This window comes from Zingiber officinale, chromosome 7A (assembly GCF_018446385.1).
Source record: "Zingiber officinale cultivar Zhangliang chromosome 7A, Zo_v1.1, whole genome shotgun sequence".
In the NCBI taxonomy this organism is placed as follows: domain Eukaryota; kingdom Viridiplantae; phylum Streptophyta; class Magnoliopsida; order Zingiberales; family Zingiberaceae; genus Zingiber; species Zingiber officinale.
In genome coordinates, this window is record NC_055998.1 from 4,147,315 (window position 1) to 4,174,921 (window position 27,607).

Here is a 27,607-nt window from a genome sequence, read left to right on the forward strand (position 1 = left end):
GAAAAAGAAACAAAATGCTAAAAATAAAAAAATAATGCAATGGCGTGGAAATCATGAAAAGAGAGTGAATATATAGTTGGGATGGAATGATAAGGAAAGATCACCCCTAGTGCCTCTTTTAAAATCAATATAGTTGGCCATAAGAGTGTCAATTCAAGTGGGTAGGGTCGGGTTGTGTTTTTTTTTAACCCAACCCAAACTCAAGTTTAATTCAAAACCCCTAAACTCAACCCGAACTTGACCCGAATAACCCAACAATTTGATTCAAAGCGAATTTTTTTTACTATTTTTTCTATAATTCTTCACTTTTATCTCAATACTCTATCATTATCATATAAATATGATATTAATATTCATAAAAATATCTTAATTTTTAAAATAAAATTCGATTTAACCTAGAAAAAGTCTAACGCGGACCTGATTTTTTTTTTAGATTAACTCAAATTAAGTCATCGAATCGGATTTATTTTTAACACCTCTAGTTAGCTAGTATTATTGTTAGATGCTCTAATGATGGAGAAAATATAGATGAAAGAGGAGGGTTGAGAGATTATTTTTTAAAAATTAAAATAAAAAGGAAGTAGGGTATTATAGGAAAGAAAATGAGATAAGATACATTGATTTAGTTAATTTTAAAATGGATATAGTTACTGGATAATATACAAAACCGGTTAGCTTGTTTCAGAAATTGTCGAATTAAAATCGAAGGTGGAGTCTACAAATCAAACACTTGTGAATTAGGCATCTTTCTATGTGCGTTCCGAATCCGCAGCGGCGCCAAATAATAAGTGTTCCTCAAACCCACCCGCTTAAGGATTGGACAGGACATACGGGCTACTCTGTCTCGTCTTGAGACCTAAAACACTTAAAAGGGTAGGTGAATATCTTGCGTCAGCTACTTCAAAACGCCGCCCTTGCCCAAGTCAAAGCCCTGCGCTTTTTTCTCTGACCGAATTTGGAATTTATTGATCGAGATTGATTCGATCAATCTCTCTCTCTTTCCCGTCGGATTTTACGCAACCGCGTCCACGACTCCACGTCCGCCGTGGAGATGCGGAAACGATAAGAACACCTCTTCTTCCGCCTATTCCTTATTATCCATCTATCCCCAATCAAGGAGCGAATCCTTCTCCCAATTCCACAAGCACCGCCATGGGCGTCCCTAAAGTGTTCGAGAACCTCCGCGGCCGCATCGGCAGCATCGACTTCGCTGATAGTCCCGTCGTCGGCATCCTCACCTTCGAGGCGGCCGCTGCCATGGCCCGCCTCGTCTCCCTTCATCGCTCCCTCGCCGAGGGCCAGTTCCTCCACCTCCGCCAAAGCATGCGCTCCCAGGGAGTTGCCTACTTGACGTCCAAGGACCAGTCCTTCCTCCTCCGTCTCGCCTGCGCCGAGAGCCTCGCAGAGCTCGACAAGGCTGCCACCTCCGTCGCCCGCCTCTGCCCCAAGTGTCGCGATCCTATCCTTCGCAGATTCGATCGGTTCTACGACGACGTCAAGGCTGGCGCACTGCGCCTCGGGCGCGTCGCCGAGGTGGACCGCCTCGGGCTCGGTTCCACCGAGAAGGACGTCGAGAAGCGGCTTAAGAATATGGAGAAATGGGTGGCGGCGGCATCAAAGTTGTACGAGGAGATGGAGGAGCTCGGCGGGCTCGAGGCGGCGGAGCAGCGGGTTGAGCAGCAGAAGCGTCACAGTGGGCCGATTCCGAAGCAGCAGCAGCAACCCGGCGTTTCGACGGTTCCGTCGGAGGTGGTCTCGGCACAGCGCCATAGGGTCCGCCGGCTCAAGGAGGAATCTCTATGGAGCAAGCGCGTTGACAAGATCGTTGAGCTGATGGTCCGCGCTGTCATCACAGTTTTCGCCAGGCTCTGCTTCGTCTTCGGTCCCTACGTCCTCGGCTTTCCGCCTGCGCCGCCCGAGCGACACTATAGCCGTTTCCCGTTGCTCCCAGGCGGTCTCGATCTGTTCACCAAGCGATCTTCGGGTCCGATTCATCGGCCATCGGCGGCCAAGGAAGTCCCCATCGTGAGCAACTCTGCTCCCATTGTCATGCGGAAGGACACGTCTCAAAAGTGGTTCGACGAAATGCGCAACCTGTTGGAAGCAGGCCCGAGCACCGTCGGCGGTTCGGGCTTGGCGCTGAGATACGCCAACATAATCGAGCTCGCTGAGAAATTAGGCAAGTCGATGTCAGAGGACGGAGAGGAAGCGGCGGCGGCGGAGAGGGAGGAGCTCTATGAGATGTTGCCGTCGGGGATGCGAACCGCAGTGAGGGCGAAGCTGAGGGAATGCTGGCGGCGAGAGGGCGGGACGAGGGACGCAACGATGGCTGAAGGGTGGCGGGAAGCGGTGGGGCGGATTCTGGCCTGGCTAAGTCAGGTGGCGCGCGACACCCTCCGATGGCAGGAGGAGCACTATATGGAGCAGAGGTTCTACACAAGGCCGCGGGCATTGTTGCTGCAGACGCTGCATTTCGCCGATCAGGAGAAGACTGAGGCCGCCATCGTGGAGGTCCTCGTCGGGCTGAGCTGCGCGCATTGGTACCAGGAGCAAGCGCAGGTCGAGTGACCATCAATGGCGATGAGTTTATCCAGCCAGTCGCCGAGGCAGTTCTGAAATCAACCTTATTCTTTGCTCATCATCTCCATGACTGTAGATATTAAGCGTATAGACATTTTCTTGCGGCTTTGTTGAATTAACACGCGATTGCGTGCAAACTGCCGGAAAGAGTAGAGAAAAACATAGGGAAATTTTATTTTAGCCTGTTGCTTTTGAATTCTGCGAGCGTTTGATCTGTAAATTGCAGGTATGAACGTCCGCAATCTTAAGTTGCTGTCATGCTCGTGTTCCAAGTGTTCATTATTGACTCTGTAGTAACATGTTACTGCCTAAACCCCTGGAAGTAGTCATAAAAACATTAAAATTTTCATGAGAGAGCAACTCTGCTTTGTGTTTGTGGGGCTGTAACTTGTTTGAATATTTCCCCTGGTTGGAATAGATTATTATTATTATTATTATTTTTTGGCGCATGAAGTTTCAAAATAATATAAACTAGTTTCTAAAGTTTAGATTGTTGCAATCTGATTTGAGAAGATGTCAATGCCAATTTTATTTGTCTCTTAAGTATTTAATCACCCACTTTTGACTTGGAAATCACCAAATTTGTATTGATTTGGTCCATGTTCTCAAACTTTTTTTGTACACAGAGAAATGACTTTGTTAAACTCCTCAAACCATCATCACACGAAAGGCCAAGTCACTAGACAGTAATCGAGTTATTTACGTAAACTTAAAATTAGAATATCAATTATGATTCAAAAAAACAAAAAACTATCTAAAAACTATCTTTGGAGATAATGAATTATCGTGAGATTGTGAAAAGCAGTCAAAGGGATAATGAATTAGAAAAGATGTTAAACAAAAGTTTATTGTTAATGTATAGAAGGATAATGGTCAATAGACGAACCTAAATAGCAAAGATAAAGATGGACGTGTTGGAAAAAAATTGAATGAAAACGTGACGTGTGGGTTGTAGTCCCACAAAGAAAGTGAAGTCTTCCGGCCGGCTGATTCGAAACAAAGGGGATGAAAATTCAGGGCCCGGATGACATCAACCCAAGGGGTATTTTTGTGAACCCTATTAATTGTTACATCAGTCAGACAACTTGTTGGCCAACATACAAGATAAGGAAGGTCGCCAGCTTACTTACACGCCACGTGACACGCTTGCTTGTGCCACATGGCACGCAAAGCCACATGGCAAGCAAGCTTGCAAGCCAAGTGGCTTGCATGCAAGCCACACGTGGCTTGCTGGCACATTGCAGCCACCAGCAAGCCACGTTGTGGCTTGCTGGCTTGCAAGTCTTGCAAGACTTGCACAGGCAAGGTCTATAAAGAGACCTTAAGTGGAATGAAGAGAGTAGAGCACAAGTGAAGAGAGTAGAGCAGCTTAATAGCTCAGTGAGAGAAGTTAAAATGCATTTTGTGTGCTCTTTCATTCCTTCTGAAATCCCCATGTTTCTTTCCCTTCTGTTGTGCACTTCTTTTGCTCAACAGAAATAGTGATAGTTTTCGGATCTAGTTCAGATCGTCACGACAACCAGTGCTCAGTTGTACTCGTGATCCTACCGTTTTATCCTGGGAAACAAACGTCCACTTAATCCTCTGAGCACCGCGGAGGGGCCGAATCTGTTTTAAGGAGACAGCGCTCTGCTGGACTCGGCATCCACTCTGAGTTCGTGTTGCAGCTCTCGACATCCTGTCAGCAACTCTTAGTACAACGTGGCGCTGCTCGACAACTCACGGTGTCCACGACTCATCTACTCGGCGCGTGGCTCGGCTCGCTAGAGTCGACAGTTTGAGATTATCTGCTCAAACTTACTTGATTGTAAGTTCTTGTGACTTTGATACGCACAAAGAAGAGTGGAAAAATCACACTGATTGTAATGTGTTTGCCCAACAGGACGTTGGAGGCAAATTAAATTGGTTTATCTTCTAATGTCCTGAAAGAGAAAACTCAATATAAATCATAGAAGTACCTTTAACTTCATTAATTATTAATTAATAATATATATTACAGTAATATTTGATAACATATGCATATAAAATATATAACTATTAATTAAATAAAAAAACTAAAATCTGCAACAGCAATATGCCATCTTTTTTTTTCTTTGTTTTTAAATATTTATATATATGTTCCGGGTTATGATATTATAATAGAATATTCGGATTATCAAATCATTCATGGTTCATTTATAACTATAACATATTTATAAAATATTCGTAGGGTGTGCTTTTCAATTTACGTGGTGATTTATCATTATATATATGTTCGAATCCGCCGTATTAATGTTTCACTTCAAAACTGACAGAATTGTCCGCATAATCCGAACAAGATTTTGTCCCCGCTGGGAAAGAGGAGCGAGATAGTAGATAAATAATCTACCAGCGATTAAGCGAAATTAGTTAAATTTAAATATATAAATTAAATTTAACTTATATTTTGAAGGGGCATGAGCTTATAATCTCATACCGTCAATAGAGATGGATTTTTATCAAGTATTAAATATAGACTGGTTGAGCAGGTAGAAAAGTCGAGCAGACAATATAACCGATCGAGTTGTAGAGTAGATCAAACAGAGCCGATCGAGTGGTAGATCAGCCAAATGAGCAAAGCGATTGATCCGGTAAAGTAGAGCAATCGACCAGGTGGTACAACCTAGCAGGCTGAGAAGCTGGGCAGTTCAAGAGGCCGAGCGAATGTGCGGCCGAGTTGTCAAGCGAGTGAGCAACCCAGCAAGTGAGCAGTCAAGCGAGTATTCGACTGACCGAGTAGAAAATCGGGCAGCTCATACATGAGTTAACATGATTTAGTGCAATATGAGTCCCGAATTTATATCCCTATGCACCCATGCATGAGAAAAAATCTCTTCTCATATATTTATTCACATAATCAATGTAAACTAACTAATATGATTTGAAATTCTCAATCTGAGACTAAAGTCTCATATACAATAGAGAGTTACTTTTTCAGTGTTTTCGCCAATCTATCTCAAAATCAACGCGAAAAAAATAAATCACAAACAATTACTAATCTTTAAATAATAATTAACATATAAAAAAAATATTTATCTCGATTTTATATCATTTTGAACTCTAAATTTGGTCGCGACAATCCCTCGTGTATAAAAACGATAACACGCACGCACGGCGTATTGAATAGGACGCCACGTCGCCAATGGAAATTGGGCACGGTGCACGGTGCACGGTGCACGGTGCACGGTGAACGCGAGGAATTGAAACGAGGCTATTAACCGAATTACTGCTATTTGAATTGATACTTTGATATTTTGTTTGAAACTAATCCTAAAGTAATTATCTCGTAAATAGGAATCGATTGTTTGTAAGTTTACATTTCTAATTTTGTTTTGATGAACCAAGAAATTATCAAATCCTTAAAGTTTAAATCTCTAAATGAGATTTTTTTAACCCTTAATATGTCATATCAATACCACATAAAAATAAAAAAATTATTCTCTTTATAATAAAAAATCTCTTTACAACCTTTTATCTCTTTACGATTTTTTATGAGCCTACATTACAAGTCATATATTTCCTATATTATAAATCATACATCCTAATATAACAATACTTTATCATTAATCATAAGTTCATTCTTCAAAAGAGGAAAAAATTTAAGCTATTCTTGAATTACAAACTCTAAATCTCACCTCTGTTAATGATTCAAACTTTTTATTGAAATTTTTTAATTTTATAGACCTCTACCCTTTGTTACCTGCACTGACGTTTTGTGCTCGATTTTTATCAACCACTTGAGGAGAGGGAAATTTATGAGGTCAGACCCTCTGTATCAGAAAAGGTCTTGTTTATTTATTGGTTAGATAAATTGGGTCTCATCTATTTAATAGGTGGGATCCAATCTATCCAACCAATGAATACCTTTCAGTGAGCAAAGAGTTTACTGGGTCTAGGTCCCCTACAATACCTAATTGTCGATATGACAAGAAGTTTTTTGTAAGTTGTAAGAAAGAAAAATCTTATTACATACAATACAAAGAAATTTGTAAAAATGACTTTCTTTTCCAAAATTGAATTTTTTTGCAGGGGATCGTGTAAAATTAAACAAACAAATTAAACAAAATAGTAGATGTGTTGAAAAGAAAGAGCATCTCCAATGCAAGCTTTATTAGAGGTTTGTGAAATTGGAAAACCTCACCAAAAAGATCTTTTATGGTTGTGTATATAAGGTTTGGAGTTTTTAATTTAAGAGCAGGTTTGAGTTTTCAAACCTGTTTTTTTCTCTTAAACATAAAGCTAATAATTAATGTCAATGATTGCCATAATATTTTATAATATTTCATTTTATAAATAATTAATAATAAGTCCACTTATGGAGAGAATTAATGTGCATGAGCCATGCAATTACATGTGGAGAGAATTACAAAAAAGTTCACTTAGAGCTTTAACCATTAGGAATATTTCAATGAGTTTTTATAATGTTGATGTGGCATATTGAGATCTTCAAAAAAGCTTATTCAAAGCTTTAACTATTAGAGATGCCCTAAGTAGGGGACTAGGATTGATTCAAGAATCTTGGACCAGAGGATCTTGGTCCGAAATTTATGGTCGTGTAGAAATTAAATTGCATGTTTGGGGGCAAAATAATCTACTGACATTAGGCTTTTAAATAAATATAAAATTAAGAAAGTATGATGAAAAAAAATAAATAGTTTTGAATTAATCTGGATGATTTTACAATTAGATAATATAACATCATTATTTACAATTTTGAATTAATCTGGATGATTTTACAATTAGATAATATAACATCATTAACAATATAAATACTTATTTTCAGTTGGCTAAGGACAACTGACTTACTATAAAGAGATAAGGGATATTTACTTTCCTTTACATAATCTCGAGACAGACTATGAGGGATAGACCCGACCTTAGTTCAAAATCGACAATTTGACGGTTCAAAATCGCTAGTTTGACAGTTTTTGAGAGTCGACCTTTAATCTTAACGTTTAAGAGAGTTACGGTTCACACTTCAGAATCACGAGTTCATAGTTCTTGCACTATTCAACATGATTCAAGATTATTATATTAAAAATTTTTAAATTATAAAGTTACTTATGTCTAGAATAAGATGATGTAGAAATGATAAAATGAATTTCTCATTTATAGAATTTTAAGAATAATATATATTAAATAGTAGTTATTAATTAAAAAATGATCAAATAATTTCAAGGGTAACAAAAAACCGCCTTTCCCCCAACCAAAATTACTTTTAATTATTATCTTTATTTTTTAAATCATACTAATATAGATAAATTGTTACAAAGTAAATTATTTACTCACTCAATTCTTCCCAAGAATAAGAATAACAATATAGTAAAAAAAACTATTAATTAGCTAAATTAGTCTAGTTGGTTGGGATATGTGGTTTTCATATGAAAACATGAGTTTGAAGAATTTTTAATAAATTATCATATATATAAAGAACTCCAAAAGAAGGTTAGAATCTTGGCAAGTCACTTAGGCCCTCAAGTTAGGGTGCATTCTCCTTCATTATCCTCATATAAGCTTGTGAGCCATCGGATGGATGTCGCGATCTGAGGTCGAGACAGGGAGGATGTCTGGTCTATAGGAAGAATCCAGTCCTTAGGATGAGTGCACTAAGTTGGTTTGATCATACTCAAGTTTCATCTAGGCTGAGTCTAATTTCTTTTGGGTCATGTCTGATCCACCTTGATTTTAACTGACAACTCAACATGATTTTGATATCCTGCACACCTTTATATGGGTGACTGTGGGCGACAGCTTACGTGGCCACCTAACGCAGCTTTGATCCAAATTTTTTAATCTCTCTCATCTGCATGTAATAATTTTTTTCTCTCTCCTATATGTAAAGTGATACTGGTTTCTAATTCTCTTATCTCTCTTGCATGCAAAGTGAACATTGGAGTTGATCTTTAAAATTAGTCACAATGTGTTGGTCTTTAAAGAATAGCATTAACGTGATGGTGCTAGTCTGTTCAAACCAGTACCATGTTGGTACTGGTTCGTGCAAATCAACACTAACGTATGTAAATCAGCACCATGTTTGCGTATATCATTTGCACACATCAGCACCACGTTGGTGTTTCTCTACGCAAGCCAGCACCACATTGGTGTTTCTCTACGCAAACCAACACCACGTTGGTGATGCTTTGCACAAACAACAACACATTGGTGATGCTTTGCACAAATAACACCACATTGGTGCTGCTTTGAGCAAACTAGCACCATATTGGTGCTGCTTTGAGCAAACTAGCACCATATTGGTGCTGCTTTGCGCAAACTAGCACCATATTGGTGTTGCTTTGCGCAAATTAGCACCACGTTGGTGCTGCTTTGCGCAAATTAGCACCAACAGTTGGTGCTGATTTACTCATGTTGGTGTTGCTTTGTGTAAGCCAACACCAACTGTCGGTGATGGTCTTTAAAGACCAACACATTGCAACTAATCTTAAAGATCAACTCCAATGTTGATGCTGGTTTCTACAAACCAACACTACTTTGCATGTAGGAGAGAGAAGAAAATTAGAAATTAACATCATTTAGCATGCGGGAGAGAGAAGAAAATTATTGAATGTAGATGAGATAGATTAAAATCGCGTGACCACTTAAGTTATTGCTCACAGTCATCTATATAAGAATGCAAGATATCAAAATTATATATATATATATATATATATATATATGTATATATATATATATATTTGTGCTACCAGGGCTTCTGCCTAGGGCCCAAAAAATATCAAGGGCCCAATATTTTTAATATATATATATATATATATATATATATATATATATATATATATCCAAAAATAACTAAGTCTAGTATTTTGTTTGGTGAAGACTCAAGAGAAACCCTTCGACTTCTCATTCTCATCAGGCTTCAACGAATCGGCAATGTCCCGACGGGGCTTTTGTTGCCCTCACTGCTCATTTCTACTTCTCCGCTGCTTCCTTGTTGATTCTCTTCTTTCCTAACACCATCTACAACCCAATTAGGTCAAAGCTCTTGGATTTCCTTGTCGCCTTGCCGATTCTCTCCTTCCGCTGTTGATTCTTCTTGATCAGTGCAAGCAAGGGTGAGCTTTTCGCCTTTTCCTATTACTGATGTATTTGATTGAGATCAATGGTTCTTTAAATAGTTGTAGATAGTTGTTGCAAATAATAAAGGAACTAAAAGGTTAAGTGAATAAAAGACAAAATTAACCAAATCTGGGATCATTCCTCTTATTCATGGATGACAGGTTGTCCATGATGTTCAGATTTGTCAGTACTGTAAAGATGATCAGTGGTTGATTTTTTTACTGATTAAATTGAATAAGAAATGGGTAGTCTTAATCCTCAACCTGTGTTATCACTTATCAGTCTGCAATGTGATATACTATTAGAAAGCTTATCATTTGTCATAGTTAACTAATGTATGTCAACGTAATTATTATTATTTTTATCTTGAACATATTTTATTTCTTTTCACAAGACATCTTGCATAAACTATTTGCTGATTCATATATTTGAGGCTTTCCACCTCTTTTAATTCTACTTTGAGTATTGTGTCAAGTTTTTACAGTAATTTATCTTCATCATTAATTTGTACCTAGGAAGTTTGGAGGTTCCACTAAGCCTATTGTGATAGATGACTTTAAATATTTATTTACCTTAATATTCTTCTATGTAAACAATTGAATTGTTGTGTTTTTTTTTATAAACTTGCAGGATACCTTATATAAGTGGATTTTGAATTGAAGAAAAATTCTTCATATCAGGTTTTAATGTTCTTTGCTTATTGCTTATTGTTTATAATATCTATCATCATGAAACAACTTTCTGAATACCAGAAAAGACAAAAAAAAAAGGATAGCTTGAAGCTTAAGACGTTCATTGAACAAATATTTTATTAAAGAATCACATAACATAACAGAAAACTTAATTCAGATTTTAACTAATGAATCAAATGCAAATGAAGATTTTATTGAAAACAAGAATGATGAAAATGAAAAATTAGTGTGAAATGAAAGTGATGAGAATGAAAAATTTATAGAAAATGAGAATGAAAATAATACAGATTTTAATGATTTGGATGAAACTATAATTGACAAAACTAAAAAAAAAAGGTAGATCCGCTACTTTTGGGCCCCCCTAGTGTCGGCCCCACGGATATGGAGGGAGGTTCATGCAGGTACACAGGTTATAGGCGCATGGCAGGGTAAACCCCAGGTCGTCAGTTCCTGAGAATCGACCCCTGGCCATTACGTCAGAGATACCATGAGCCCACCGTCTGCGCTACGTCTTGGGGGCTATAATTGACAAAACTAAAGATATTAATAATTGTTGTAATGATAAATATACAAACGAATATCAATGTTTGACACCTCGATATGATTTGAACATATTTGATCCAGGAGTTTGGGATAATCTTGATACAAAAATGAGAGATTTACTTGCGGAAAGAGGTCCTAAAAGCTGAGATATTCTTAAGTTTTCTTTAGATAAAGAATCTAGACACTTTTCTCATACTTACTATGTTCAAATATTACCAAATAGTGAGACTCGTGATCGAAAATCGTTAGTATATTCGAAAGAGTTAGACAAAGTATTTTGTATTTGTTGCAAGTTGTTTAAAGTAATACACACAAAAAGTAATTTAGCAAGAGGAGTTAATGACTGGAAACATTTATGTGACAAACTTAAACAACATGAAAATAATGTTAAACACCTCACTAATCTGAGAACTTTTATTTAACTACAAATGAGATTAAGAAAAACAATGACAATTGATAAGGAAATGCAAGAACAAATTAAAAATGACACAAAATATTGGAAACACGTTATGTTAAGAATAGTTGTTGTCGTCAAATGTCTTGCTATACATAATTTTGCATTTCATGGTACGTACATGACAAAATTTATGAAGATGATAATGATAATTTTGGGGTCTACTTGAAATGATTGCATATTTTGATCCAATAATGCAAGAGCATTTTAGACTCATGCATTCAAGATAAAAAGATTCATTATCATTATCTTAGTCATAAAATTAAAAACGAGTTAATATCTATTCTAGCCTCCAAAGTCAAGAATGCAATAATTAAAAAAGTAAAAGAGGTAAAATATTTTTCAGTAATTATTGATTGTACACCAGATGCAAGTCACAAAGAACAAATGACTCTTATATTAAAATGTGTAGATGTTTCAGACATTCTAATTAAAATAAAAGAGTACTTCTTAGAATTTATAAATGTAGAAGATACAACTGCTTTAGGTCTTTTCAATGAATTTCAAGTTATTTTATAATTTTTAGAACTAGATATTGATAATGTAGGAGGACGAGGTTATGATAATGGATCTAATATGAAAGATAAAAATCAAGATGTGCAAAGGAGATTGCTTGACATTAATTCTATAGTATTTTACATGCAATGTGATTCACATTCTCTTAACTTAGTTGTTTGTGATATGACAAATTCTTCTGCTAAAGAAATTTTTTTTTTTTTTTTTTGAGCATGTCAAGGTATGTACATCGTGTTCTCTAATTTAACAAAAAGATGAAATATTTTACTTCAATATATTGATGGATTTACTTTAAAATCATTGTAACTACAAGATGAGAAAATTATATTGAAATAGTCAAAGTAATACTATCTCAAACTTTCTAAATCAGAAAATGTTTGTTCAAATTAGAAGAAATAAGTGAAGGTAGCAAATTAAGTAGAGATGCTGAAACTTTAGCATTGGGTGAACTTTAAAGTTTTGAATTTATATTAAGCTTTGTATTTTGCATGATATTTTGTATAAGATTAACTTAGTTAGCAAAAAATTACCGTCTGAGGATATGCATCTTGATGTTGCTATAAAAAAATTGTTTGGTTTAGTTTCGTTTTTTGAAAAATATAGAGAAAATGATTTTACTTCTGCTATGGTTGATGCAAAAAAAAAATAGCATATGATATGAAAATTGAGACTATATTTCCTACGAAACATAAAATTTGTAAAAAGAGACATTTTCATGAGATTGCTAACATTGAAAGGGAAAATCAATCGTCGGAAGAATCTTTTCGAATAGATTATTTTATCATAGTGGTTGATATTGCTCTTGGACAATTGAAAAGTAGATTTGAATAGTTACAATATTTTGAATATATATTTGGGTTCTTAGATGATGTTACAAATTAGTTTCATTGGATGATGAATTGATGAGTTCTCGTGTGAATCTTAAAAATACTTATGATATTTATGAAAAATATATATTTTTAGAACTACAAGTTTTAAAAATAATGTTACGGAAGCTTTTGAAACAAATAAAAAATAGTCTTCTATTCAAATATTAGAGTTTTTAAAAATAATGGATATGTTTTCAAATATAATGATTGCTTATAGGATATTATTGACAATACCCATAACAACATCTTCGAAAAAAGTTTTTCAAAATTAAATTAATAAAATCTTACTTATGAACCACAATAACTCAAGATAGGTTACATAGATTAGTAATTTTATGTATTAAAAAGAATATTTTGAAAAATATTGAATATCAAGTTATTATTAATGATTTTGTCTTTAAAAGTGTATCATGAAGACATTTTAAATGAGTTACCTTCGTATTTTTTTTATAGGTGTATATATTCTATGATGGATGATGCAAAAGTTTTTTTTTTTTTTGAAAGAAGTAGTGTTCAGAAGATAAAATTAGAACATCAAGTATAATTTTACCCCGAGCCTTTAATAAACCAGGACTGACTCTAGGGGTGTAAATGAACCAAGCCACTCATAAGCTATTCGAAACTCGATTCGATAAAAGCTCATTTGAGCTCGTTTAATAAGGCATGTTAAGATAAACAAGTCAAGCTCAAACTTCACAATACTTGGCTTGTTAGTTCGTGAACATATTCATTAAACTTATAAATCAATTTTTAAATAAAATAATAATAATTTTGATATTAAATTTTTAGATTTTACACTCTATTTATGAAAAATATAGATAAACATATTAAATTTATTTATTAGAATAAAATTATAAATTTTAATAAAAATATTATAATTTTTTTAAAAATATATAATTTAATATTCAAGAATCTTGACTCCATTACACGTTAATTGGCTTTGCCTGGAAGGATCGTCCAAGTGACGATTTCATCATTTTTGCAGTCAATAATTGATATAGAATTGAAGGAGAAATTTAAATGGTACAAAGTTATTCGGGCTGCATGCTTAAATTGGGTGTCGACCTACCATCCCAAACTGAATTTTAGTCGACTGCATTCCAGACCATCTATTGCGCTTTTGAGTGGGATTAACCATCTAAATTGAACTTTTTTTATTTGACTGCTTTCTAGACCATATATTGAGTTTTGATTGGCTGCTTATAAAGATTTGTCGACCTCTAACGAGCTTTATTTAGTTTGGTTTTCTAAAGTCCAAATATTGGATTTTTTTTTTATATATAGCCTTTTTCATCTCTATTTAATTTGCCGTTTTTTTATTGTTAAATTCTGAATTTAACAAATCTGTATCTTAGGATCGCTTGTTTAATCATTGGTTTCCCTGGTTATATTTAATAATATTATATTGAAGTGTTGTTTAAAAAAGTTGAAAAAGGAAAGCGTCAAGGATAAACGAAGAATATATGAATACTTCAACCATGAGACGGCAGCTGATACACGAAGAAAATTTATTGATACTAGAGGTTGTCCCTGTTCCAAGAAATGGTGGAAAAATCAATGAATCCAAATATCCATTTTATAGGCTTAATAAAAAATATTTTTAAAAAAAACAATCAAAAGTCTAACTTCATTTTATAGATGCCACTGAGCTAAGTCTTATGTGCAGTATGCTTAACAACTGATGCCAACTAGTTATCAAGAGTTTGTCCTGTCAACAGACAGCCTGGATCCTTATGGATCCAATTATGCGAAGGGTAAATTTGCATGCACTCCCCATTGGCAAACATGACTTTGCATGCAGTCTTCATTCATGAAAATTTTTTTTTTCACTCCCCAATCAAACATATTTACCTAATTGCCCATGATATTTTTAGGTACAAAAGTCTAAAAATCAGTATAAATCCTCTTAAATTCAGTATATTAAATTAGAATCTAGTATATTTTCTATCAAATTGAGTACGATTCTTTTTTCACCTCAAAATATACTCGATTTTAGTTTAATGTGCTGAATTTAATAGAAAATATACTCGATTTTTAATATAAAGTACTGACTTTAAGAAGAATTATACTCATTTTCGGACTTTTTGTACTCAATTTTTTACTTTTTGTACCTAAAAAATATGGGTTAATTTCGATAGAAAATATACTCGATCCTAGTATAGAGTACTGGATTATAGTGTAAAGTGCTAAATTTAACAGGAATTATACTTATTTTTAGACTTTTTATACCTAAAAAATAAGAAGGACAATTTTGATAGAAAATATACTCGATTTTTAATATAAAGTACTGACTTTAAGAAGAATTATACTATTTTTCAGACTTTTTGTACTCAATTTTGGACTTTTTGTACCTAAAAAATCTTAGGGGTAATTTAGGTATCAATATTTGCATGAGGGAGTTGAAACAAGTAATACTTTGCATGCAGGGAATGGAAACAAAGTTTTTTGGGCATGGGGATTGCATGCAAAGTTATGATTACCATTGGAGATTTTTCTCTAATTTACCGTTATGCCCAATAGATATCTGTTTTGCTGTTTTGTTAAGGGTTACGATAGGATGGATTGGAGTGTAAATGAATTAAATGATCCGTGTATTATTCAAAGTTCGATTCGATAAAAATTCCTTTGAGCTAATTTAATGAGACTCGTTAAAATAAACAAATTAAGTTCAAATTTCACAATACTCGATTCGTCAGCTCGTGAATATATTCATCAGTAAGTTCATAAATAAACTTTTAAATAAAAAAATAATAGTTTTGATATTGAATTTATAGATTTTACATTCTACTTATGAAAATCATAGACAAATATATTAAATTTATTTTTTAGAATAAAATTATAAATTTTAATACGAATATTATAATTTTCTCTAAATATATAATTTAATTTTTAATAAATATTTAAATTTATAATTTATATTTATTAAGTTTGTTTAAGTTCGATAAAAATTCAAATAAGCTCGTGAGCCATGAATATATTCGTTAAATAAAACTCGAGTCCGACTTGATTATAAACGAACCAAATTCAAACATTCAAAAATTCGATTCGATTCGACTTGATTACACCCATAAGGATGCAATGCTCATCTCAACAAACTTAAAACATTTGAGTAGCGTCCAGACTTATAATACAGCGTTCTCATCTCTGTTAGATCAGTCAAACTACATGACTCAAGTATGATGTGGTGAGTCTCCTCCAGAGGCAATATTGAGACGACATATAGAGACTTCTCCACTACAACACTTATTATAAAAAATACAATGATTAGCGATCAAAATTTTCATCACGAATCAATCTCTAAATACGTTTAGCGAATATTGATTAGTGACGGAAATACTTGGTCGTCAATTGTTTTGCCGTTAATCCATTTACACTCATCACTTTTTTTCTTCAATTCGTTCTCACTATCTCATCCTGCAGCAAGCACAATACAATAAGTTTAAAATTAAGCTACATATTAGTTCGATAACATGGATGTACACAAAATAAAATTACTTATTAGAAAAATATACAAACTAATAAATGCAAGTTTAATATGTTTTTTTTAAAAAAAAAACCATAATACGAATTTGAATATTTGTTTATGGTTGAAGAATATAGTCTCAAATTCAAGTTTTCAACTGTTGACTTGTATCTACATTATTTCTGAAAAAAATATAATACAATTAAAATTACATATAATATCAAAATAAACAACATTATTTTACATGTTATTTTTAGTGGTAAATAAAAAAAAAACTAAGTTGAAAGTTGACTTATCTCATGAGAACTGTTGTTATTATTATGGGTTACTTATTAGTAGTAGTAGTGTTTAAGTTTTGAGGCTCTTGTGAATCCAAATCATTCTTGGGAACCAAGGCCATAAAGATAGACCTAATTATAGTTCGGAATCGACGATTCAATGGTGTAAAATCACTAGTTCGACGATTCCTGGGGGGTCGACCTTTAACTATCTAAGATGGTCACGGTTCATGATTTGAAACCATCGATTCGTAGTTCGTGCATAGTTTATCATGATTCACCGTGGTTCAAAATTATTATATTATTTAAAAAATATAATAAATTCATTTAAAAAAAACTTATACTTATTTAAGTTATTTGCATATCCTCTTAACGTATAAGTGAATCAAAGTCATGTAATTCTATTACCTTTTTATCATTTTACCTTACGAAATTATCTTATGAAGTGACATTATTAATGAGTCATTAGTTATATTTCGTTTGATTGTTAACAAAGATGGTGTGGAAATAATGAAATTAACCCCTCATTTATAGAATTTTGAGAATAATAGATACTAAATCCTAGTCATAACAAAAATATTAACTAATCTCAACCATTAAAAAAAAATTATTTACTCTTTTACTCTTCTCTTTATACAGTAAAAGAAAAGTATAGTTAGTTATTAAATAATTAACTAATACATAAGAATATTAATTTGTTGTAGTCAAGTTAGCTAGGATACTTGGCTTTCACATATAGAAGATAGGCTTCAATGCCCCTCGCAACATAATTCTTTTTAATTTATTAAAAAATCATCTATAAATAAATAAATAAAAATAGTTGAACTACTAGTTAACCGACGGTTCATGATTAATTCATTGAACCGTAACAAGCCCAACAATTGCAAGATAGAAATTTTGTATCAAAATGTTTTCATACATGGGAGTTAGAAGAATGATACAGTATATTTGCTTTGTGTACATGCTTATTGTCAAAAGGATGACACATTATATCGATTTTGAGTACATGCTCATTGGCAACAAAAAAGTGAAACTGTTACCTCAGTCACTCCTCCATAGTGAACCCCCACTGTCTGGAAGGGAGATAAATCACGAGAGGTTTCATCCAACAATAATAGCGCATGAAAGGAGGGTTGAGGCAAGTAGCAGGGCATTTCACATCCGCTGGAAATTGACCCTAGGCCTACTGACAATAATACCCTTGCATAAACCAACTGCGTGGGCCTTCATGTATATGCTCATGATGTCACCTCATGTTACTTGTTGTTGCGTCAGATATATACAAGCATTAAAGTCTAACAGTTAATAGGAAGTAATACATAACTTTTCATACTAATTAAATTCTTCTTCTTCTTTTCTAATATGTGAATACGCTGCATATAACAAGAACGAATACACATTCTGTATCTAATAAGTTCACTATCTTCATTTCAGAAGATCATACAGTTATTTATATAACAATCAATTCTTTCTACAGGCAAATCTAAACCCTTAGCTAATTTCTTTGTACTGTATAAGCTAACAATAACTATGTTATCAACAAGGAGCAACTCTGACATTAATTGACATATGTTATCGTAACATCATTCTAAAAAATATTCTACTTTGATGTTCAATAGCTTTGTAATAAATGATAATTGGGAATAATCAAAAGAAATGTCTTTCTAAACTTCTCTTTCACTAGCATTTAACATGCCATATAGTTTTTGGAAATCAAATGTTGGTATTTCATCTATATTCGAATGATCAAGTGCATTCATTGCATTGTAAACTATTAATTGTATTTCATTGTCATTAGATGATGATTTCTCTCAAACAATAAAGTCAAATGACGAAGTAATAAAATGTTCAATTGGCTCAATCAAATAAGGCTCTCTATCACCGTACTAGTTGTAGTAAATTGGATTAAAACTATTTTTACTTAGATGATTCACATCATGGAAAGTTGTATTAATTTCTATATTTGCAATGATTACACAAACAACGTAACTTACCACCATTCATACAATTTAAATGATTGCTTAACCAAGTTAAAAAAATATTTAACTCTATCAAAATATTCATTAATGATAAATCCATTTACTAACCTATTGCACATCTAAGATTTATTTATATACATTATAATTTTTTAAAAAATAAATTTACAACATTAATAAACGTGTCAAATTAAATAAGTATATAGTTAAAACTTAAACTTAACTTAATTAAATTATTAAAATCCAATGTTATCAAAAAATAACTATTGATCGTATACCTAAAGTCGGTGCACAACTAAAGTTGTCTCAAAAAAATTTAAGAACACTCCAAATAGAGAATTTGCACATACAAGTAAACAACATTACGAAGTTAACAATCAAATACCAGGATTGCACATTATGAAGTTAACAATCAAATACCAGGGTTGCACGGCCGCTTGGCCAGGAATGATGTCACGGTCGGACTGGCGACTTCCCTTTGAGCCCGAGGTTGAACTTGCGGTCAACCTGCTCGTGGCTGGCCAAGCTTGCCCTAACCGAGGTCGCGCCCGACCTCACGACCTTGGCAGGAGGCCGCAGCCAAGGCACGATCAAATCGTGGGCGAGAGGATGAGAAGAGAGAGGAAGGGGAGTGTATCAACGGGATGCATGTCAGAGATTGGAGAGGAGAGGATGTGTGTGCCAAATATTGGAGGAGCACATTGGAGATCAGAGAGGAGGTCAATAAGAGAGGAAGAGTGGCCGGGAAGAAAAATTATATATCAAAGCCCTAATAAGATCACTAAAATAGTGACGGAATTAAGTTTCCATCGCTAACTCAATGATTCTATCACTATGTAAATATGCTAAATATGAATAGTGGCAAAATTAATGACCGATTAAATTTCATCGCTAATTCAGTCATTATTTGAAAGTATTTTTTGTAACGACTTAAATATCATTCGACAGTTTTTTAAGGATATTTTTGAATGGAATTTGGAATAACTTGTGAGCTGGAATTCCATCTCTGGGTCATGGGCATCAGGACCACAATTTCCATGGCCCCAATGGCATCCCCAGGCATACAACTAAAGCAAGCACTCGAGGAGATTTTAAAGCGTGCCTTATCATCCATTCAAACAATCAATTTAAGCACAAAATTATGTCCATGTTTCGTTGGTTGCACTTCGACCCTGCAATTATCGAGGACAAACAAATTCTTGTTTGATAATTATTTCCAAAAGGGCATTGGACAAACGAAGAGCAAAAGTGAGAACGCAGCTTTAAAATGATACTGATCGTGTCCAAAGTTGAGGGCTTTCCGCCTCAAGAAAGCCCCGTGCAGTTTCCCGGAAAGAAGTAAAATATTCCACTGGGGTAGTCAATCAATTAGTTATCTGACCGCTTCTTTGTTTCTTTCTTCTTGCTCGTGAGTCACAACAACGAGACCGCACACCAAAATCTGTGTTTTCTAGTACCCTGATTTATGGGATTTATTTGTGTTTTCAAAATGAATTTTATCTTGACGGAAGCCCTTGCCGGCTGCGGAGAAGCACAGCCGATATCCCAGAAGATTACCTTCTTTCTCATTGGGGCAACGCAGTGGGATAGGGATAAACGTGGGGTCTACAACTACTTGGGTGTACCTGCTCCGATTGGTCGATACCTTTAATTTGACCCAGTGGCGCGGTCAATGTAACCCAACCTGCCGTGCGTCAAAAGTTGGAACGAATATGCTGTCACACGTGTATTTATGGTAATGGCGATTACAGTGGGCGGAGGCATCCATATGATCCCACGTCATCGTCTAGCCCCATCGATGCTTCGCTGAGCCCATCATATAACCACGATTCTCATCTGCGATTGCTAGGTCACAAACGTTTTCCGCCTCCTCCGTTACCCATCCGACTGCGGGCGTTGGACTCCCCCGTCGAAGTGCCGGATCGAGAATTGGTGTCTTTTGTGTTTGAATTTGGAAAGTTGAGATTTGTGAGTTGGCAGATTGTTTGATTAGCGGTATTTCGCCGAAAGATTGGGTTTTCGGGGTTCTTTTTTGGGGAAAACTCGGATCTTTTGCTTGTTTTATGCCTTCTGCCATGGCGACGCCGTCTTCCTACTGGTGCTACTGCTGTAGGCGGTTCGTTTACGTGTGGCCGCAGGATGCCATCGTCTGCCCCGACTGCGACGGCGGCTTCCTCGAGGAGGTCGACTCGCCGTCTCGACGATTTCACTCTCCTGCAGAGAGCCGCCGCCGCCGCCGCCGCCGCCTTGTCCTCTCGTCGCCTGGCTCTCCCTCGGACGGGAGTGATGGATCCGCCGCTGGCGGGTTCCCTCGCCAGTCTTCGGGCCTCAGACACCGCCGCCACCGCCGCACGTCGGTCCGCGACCGTTCTCCCTTCAACCCCGTCATCGCCCTCCGCAGCCCATCTCGCAGCGGCGCCCGCAACTCCAGCACTAGTTTCGAGCTCTACTACGAAGACGGCACCGGATCTGGCCTCCGACCGTTGCCGGAAAGCATCTCGGATTTCCTGATGGGCTCCGGCTTCGACCGCCTTCTCGACCAGCTTGCACAGATCGATATCAATGGCGTCGGTAGCGGGAGGGAGTGTGACAACCCTCCGGCGTCGAAGGTCGCCATCGAGTCGATGCCCACGGTTGAGATCGTCGACGAGCACATCGGAAAAGAGTGTCATTGCGCCATCTGCATGGATTCCTTCGAGCTCGGGGAGGAGGCCCGGGAGATGCCTTGCAAACACATCTACCATAAAGATTGCATCTTTCCATGGCTATCGCTACGGAACTCATGCCCTGTATGCCGCCATGAGATGCCGCCAGATGTGCGGGGACACGATACGGCAATGGCGGAAGAGGATGAGACGACCGCTGCAGCCGGAAGCGAAGAGGAGACTTTGGGACTCACGATATGGAGGCTCCCAGGTGGGGGCTTCGCGGTGGGAAGGTTCTCAGGGGGAAGGAGAGCAGGGGAAGTGCAGCTTCCCTCAGTTTACACTGAGATGGATGGGGGATTCGACAACAGTGGAGCCCCGAGAAGAGTATCATGGCCTGGAACGCCGACCAGGTCGAGGGAGAACGGTGGAATTCATCGAGCAGTTCGCAGTTTCTTCTCGTTCTTTGGGTTTTCACGATCATCTTCCTCTTCACGGCCGAGCTTAGAACCTCAATCTTCATTCCCTCACAGCCAAGGAAGGAGCTCAATTTTCAGGAGGCGCTCGAGAAGTAGAAACTCCAATTCGGAAGCAAATGCCAACGTGATTGCATGATGCAGAAGTCGGGAGTTTAATTTTTCAGATTCGTTTTGATTGTATAAACATGTTCTTCAATTTGTTCGAAAGAATCGTGTATAACTTCTGCAATGGAAGATCGAACACTTTGCAAGGCTCAATTCTTTTGTTCCTGGTGCCCACTTTGATTCATTTTGCAGTGGCTTGATAATTCTACACCTTAATTGTGATAATCCAAGTAACTGAATCATAAATGGGTTGAAAATTCACAATCGATTGCATTTTATGAATATACTGCAACTGAAATTAAGATTTAACTATCTTTATTGATGAAATTAAACGTATGTCTGTTCTCCAATCCGTTGAGTTTGTCTAGAAGCTTGATCGTTCTCTTACCTTAAGGTCTATATTTCAGCAGCTTGTCTTTCTTTGGTCACTGTGTTCTTAATTCGTGAAGCTGGCCTACTATTTATTCTATATGGATAATTTTTATAAGGTTCTATCTAGCTCCTTGACCTCGCTCCAAAGGACTTACTTATTCATGGCGGTTGACTATTCTAAGATCCCTTTGTTTGCGGCTTTGTTTTCTACTAAATCGATAGGATTTGTTGGTTCATTTGAAGCTGTGTTGTCTTCCTAATTCCTACTACGCGCTGATCAATTTTGTATCACTTTGCTCGACAAACCACTTCAATCTTTATAAATCAGGTTTATTATGAGATTCCTAGTTGCGCCAAATCCACAAAATGATCTCCGATTACAAAAAAAAAAGTTGAGGATGTAGAACTAATGATTCTATTTTGTAAACAATACATCATGTGCAATAAAACGAATAAAAACTAGTCCAGCAGTGTTTTGATTTAACTAAATCAGTGCAAAAGTATAGCTGCTTGAGCACACGAAGTTTGAAGCATAACAAAAAATTTCGTTGTCAAGAATGGGATTCGAACCCATGCCCTTTCGGACTAGTACCTGAAACTAGCGCCTTAGACCAACTCGGCCATCTTGACATGTTGTTTATTTCTATTATTTTTAAATTAAGTGCAATTACAACCTAACTCCTCCTCTTATTGGTTTTTTTTTTCACCTCCCGTCGATAATGAATGTTATTGATAGAAACTGGTGGATAATTTTTGATGATCTTGCCTCTCTTCTATCGAGTACTGATGCTTTAGATACTACTTAAGCCTAGTTTTATGTTTTAAGGAAGTACATAGAGGCAAATCAATTTACATAGATATGCTGATAACTATCAGATGGGCATACTGATACCACTTAGGCTCTAGCCATAGACTGGTGGTTGCTCGGTGGAAGTGAATGATTAAACCCGTGCCCCACTACTGTTCTTTAAGGGCAATGGACATGGAATTCTAACTGCTAAGAGTATGAGCTATTGAGCTCACTCTTAAAGAAACGAGATGTCTATTGCAACCACAATAAAGATCAATCGTTCAGTCAAAAACTTTCCCAATCTACTTCCAGAGGCTTGACTTGGATGCAGAAGGATTCCAAAGCAATTCATCACTTGAGACAAGTAAAGATAGATGATTATTAATAGGTCAGCTCAAGTTTACACACTTTCAACAAAGAAAGGTTTGTAATACTCTGAAACCACTTTATTTACTATCATACTCTGAAACTGCTCCGGTCTTAAGTTTGATAATCTGCTTCTGAATATGGCATGCATATATGTGCAAGCAATTATAAATCCTAAAACAAATTCACATTTCATTCTGAAACAAGTTCTGAATTTGGCATATGTAAAGATTTAAAACTCACAAGATTACCAAAGAAAGAGTAAACAAGATTCCTGTGTGAAATTGAATCCGGAGGGATGAGAGGGCCTGGATCTCACGTTGGGCAAGAACACGTGATGTGTTCTCCAGTTGCATCATGCATGGCGCCATAGACAAAAGAAGGTAAATATAATAAATCCATCTCTTTTGTCCTTTGAATTAATAATGTTCTTGAATGTTAAATATATATGCCAAAAGTGATATATCAATTTTAATGAGTTTTAGATTTTAAGCAGCTACATATTAACTGTATTTTTGTTTAAGAGAAGAAGGATTCACCTGAAAAGGGGTAATTTCTGTGGAAAGGAATTTATGTATTATAAAAGGAGTCATTTTTGTTTTAAGCAGTTTTTAGGGTTTAGATATGTTCGACTGACATGTAATTAAATCTTCAAGGGTACTAGTAATCCCAATAAAAAGAAGAAGAAAAAAAATAATAAACTAGAAACAATTGTTGCGATCCTATTGCGTCTGGATTTCATGTCTAGATCTCTTTTGGTCTCTAGCCCTACAAGTTAATGGTAGGACCAATCAAAGTTGGTGAATGACAGAGACCACTCCTCAGCTCCTTTTCCCAGACATTGCTAATGACTTCACTCTTTTCAGATAACAAAGTCAAAAAGAAAACAATTCACGCCAGGATATTTTTGCAGGGGAAAAGCAAACCAAATGTACAATGGAATCAACCAACCACATGTAGATTAAATGATTGGAGTGAATCGCCTATCACATGTTTGGCTCGAGATTGAAACACTTCGAATCGTCTCCGAACCTCGAGGATCCAACTCATCTAGTAAACATAAATTTTATTTATTTAAAAAATAAATAAATAAAATTTTAACCATCGAATTTAATATTTAAAATTTACTTAGATCCCAGATCTTTACAAGGACACGAGGCCGCTTTGCCACGCGGATGTGATCCGTCCAGGTAACGGAGCGAAAATGGCAACTCCTCAGTCTTTAAATCATCCGACATTTTACGCGGCCCGAACCCACAGACCGCGGCGCAACCCCGCCCGTTCCGTTCGTTTTCTTCCTGCCCTCGCCTCTCGGCGCTCTCGCTACACGACGATATGCACAGCATAACTTTAACTTTGTGCGCATTAAATTTCTCCTCTGCCATTGTTGTTTCTCACTCTTCACTGCTACTTACCTCGCTCGCTTGCTTGCTTTAAGTACTCCACCTTCCTCCCCACTACCTCACCATTCCTCATTCAATTCTCCCTGCTTCTCATGGCAATGGCTGCAGTGCTACTCGCTCTGGTGATCGCGTGCTCCGTTCTCCTCGCCGACGCTCGCATCCCAGGCGTATACTCCGGCGGCCCCTGGCAGACCGCCCACGCGACCTTCTACGGAGGTAGCGATGCCTCCGGGACCATGGGTATGCACATTTCATCTCCTTCCCCTGCATTCTCTAATTGCTTGATTATTTAATGAGTTCGAGGTGGCTGGTGCAGGAGGGGCGTGTGGGTACGGGAACTTGTACAGCGAGGGGTACGGGGTGGAGACGACGGCGCTGAGCACGGCGCTGTTCAACTCCGGGCAGAGCTGCGGGGCGTGCTTTGAGATCCGGTGCGCGGACGACCCGCGGTCGTGCAAGGGCGGCAGCATCGTCATCACGGCCACCAACTTCTGCCCGCCCAATTACGCCCTGCCCTCCGACAATGGTGGCTGGTGCAACCCGCCTCGCCCTCACTTCGACCTCGCCATGCCCATGTTCCTCAAGATCGCCGAGTACCGCGCCGGTATTGTTCCCGTCTCCTACCGCCGGTAATACCACATCTTATCGTTGCTCTGTTGCGCAGTTTACTTAGTTTGAAGGTTAAAATTGTTTTTAAGAAAGACACAAACAATCTGACCCCTCCAAAAAAAAAAAATGCGGTAGTTCTTAATGGTCCCTGTTGTTGACCACATGACATGTTTCTCGACCACTGCCCAGTCCCCATCAAATCTCCTATTTTCTCCCACCCGTGACCTGTTGCTCCACTCGGCCATTAATTCACGCGTTCTAACGCCACGGTGAACATTGGATGCCGAGCTCGTGACAGCCGCATGTGCTCTGCGCAGCCGACTTGGCGCATTTCCTTCCTGCACTTGCACCAGTTTGACGAATTGTCAAAGTAAGAGAAATTGACCTGATGTCTGCAATGGCAGGGTACCGTGCCGGAAGACCAGTGGGATCCGCTTCACCGTCAACGGTCATATGTACTTCAACCTGGTGCTGATCACCAACGTGGCCGGCGCCGGCGACATCGTCCGCGCCAGCGTGAAAGGGTCCCGCACCGGATGGATGCCCATGTCACGCAACTGGGGCCAGAACTGGCAGTCCAACGCCGACTTGGTCGGCCAGGCTCTCTCATTCCGCGTCACCAGCAGCGACCGACGCACCTCCACCTCCTGGAACATCGCCTCAGCCAACTGGCAGTTCGGCCAGACTTTCACCGGCAAGAACTTTAGAGTCTAGTCTAGTCTAGTCTTTCTGCGCCAATTCGCCGAACACCTTGATTACATCCGTCTTGGTGCTGCTACAACTTTGCCTCTCCACATATGGTGTCTTAATTTTACTCGCCCGGCGCCAATTCCTCTGTCTAAGAAGAAGACAAGAGCTAAGAATATGCTATATTTTAGTTGGGCCCCAAAAATAAGGTCTGTAACTACTCCCGGTGGTGGTGGTAGTTACGGCAAAGCCGCAACATGCAGCTGAAGTGGCTGCAGATCAAAATGGTTCATGTAGCCCGCAGCTGCTAGCTTAATATATATATCATTGTCTTACTGTCATTGTAAGTTCTAATTCGATACCCTTCGTCTAAGGCCTAAGCTCAAGTTTCAGCTCTTAAAATGGGTAATTAATGTGAATAAGTGCCTTTTTCTGATTCCCAGTGGAAATGACGAGTTTTATAGCATTTTTTTGTCATTTGTGTACTTGTTCGAGAGGGCCATGCCGCAATGGTTATGGTTTTTTCTGCTGTAAATTACTTTTCTAATCCACCGACTCGAGGCCAGCCAGCTTGCGTAATGAAGAGATTCTAATGCGCCAGCCGCGGCACAGATCGTTGTCTCTCGATCAAGCTACATGCTCTCGTGATCATATACATTAGTATATACATTTCAATGTTTTTTTAAATATTTTTTTAAGGTTGAGCGTGCCAAAATTTAAATTAAAAAAAAAGTATTATTAATTTTTTTAAAATTTAAATGGAGAATTTAAAGATTTATGCGACCGATAGTTGTGTGACATTGCACTGAAATTTTAAAAGAGTTTTTTATTTTACCAGAGTTTAAATTTATTATATATATAGATAAAATTTTAATTTTATTATTTTTATTTGAATAAAAAAGTATTTTATATTGAACATAATGTCAAGATAATTTATGGCCAAATGTAAACAACTTGACGCGAGTTAATTTTGATAATTAGAAGAGGATAGAGCTAAGAATTTTAATATAATGAGGCTTAAGTAGCAAAACTGACGTGAGTAGAATATAGCTGTAAACTTTACATCTCAACAAGTCGCCTAATTTACAAAAAACAAAAAACCATGTATTATGCTTTATTTTTATTTTATATATCATTGTTTTGTGCGTATAAATTTTTCATGTAATATGATTTTTTTGATCCCGGGACGTTACGGATGGATTGTATATGAAGCATATAAAGTAGTAGTTAAAATTAAAGTGATGTGATAGTCAAAGTCAAAGAGAGATGACAATCAATATGTCACTTTTAATAAGATTTTGCTCTTTGTCCAACGTTAAGACTTTCAGTACGAGGAAGACCGGCTTAGGAGCCGGGCAGACTTAATTAAGGGGCCTATTGCTCTATTCTAATATTAAGACGTCTATCATATATCCAATATTTAATAGCCGACTGAATTTAGGGGATGTCTGACCTACCACAGAGTCGGCCGGTCATATGTTCGGTCGAAATAAAGGAATCAAGCTTCCCATTCTCAGTATAAGTCTTTCAGTATATAACCGATCAACCCCACTGTCGGTCAACCCTATGAGCTTTCTCATATGTTAGTCCTCTTTCATATAGCCAGTCGGTAATAACTCCGGTAAGATTTATACAACTCAACATGCACGTCTCTTATATGTACAGAAGATAAAAGTATAAAGCAACTCTCC

General features: G+C 37.1%; 3 protein-coding genes and 1 non-coding gene across 4 annotated transcripts; 3 read left to right on the top strand and 1 right to left on the bottom strand.

Annotated features, from left to right (window-relative positions):
• Nucleotides 1-1,152: 1,152 nt before the first annotated feature.
• Nucleotides 1,153-2,568, top strand: LOC122002128 (protein PSK SIMULATOR 1-like). The gene has a single exon (XM_042557196.1). It carries the CDS (start codon nt 1,153-1,155, stop codon nt 2,566-2,568), a length of 1,416 nt encoding a protein of 471 aa, XP_042413130.1.
• Nucleotides 2,569-20,280: 17,712 nt separating this feature from the next.
• On the top strand, nt 20,281-21,842 carry LOC122000800 (probable E3 ubiquitin-protein ligase RHC2A). The gene has a single exon (XM_042555260.1). The coding sequence runs from the start codon at nt 20,524-20,526 to the stop codon at nt 21,718-21,720; it is 1,197 nt and encodes a 398-aa protein (XP_042411194.1). The 5' UTR covers nt 20,281-20,523; the 3' UTR covers nt 21,721-21,842.
• A 768-nt stretch (nt 21,843-22,610) lies between these two features.
• Nucleotides 22,611-22,691, bottom strand: TRNAL-CAG. Its single transcript has one exon. It is a non-coding gene; the product is annotated as a tRNA-Leu (tRNA).
• Nucleotides 22,692-24,496: 1,805 nt separating this feature from the next.
• On the top strand, nt 24,497-26,257 carry LOC122000801 (expansin-A4-like). The gene is made up of 3 exons (XM_042555261.1): nt 24,497-24,860; nt 24,937-25,249; nt 25,634-26,257. Exons 1-3 carry the CDS (start codon nt 24,713-24,715, stop codon nt 25,941-25,943), a joined length of 771 nt encoding a protein of 256 aa, XP_042411195.1. The 5' UTR covers nt 24,497-24,712; the 3' UTR covers nt 25,944-26,257.
• The last annotated feature ends 1,350 nt before the right edge of the window (nt 26,258-27,607 follow it).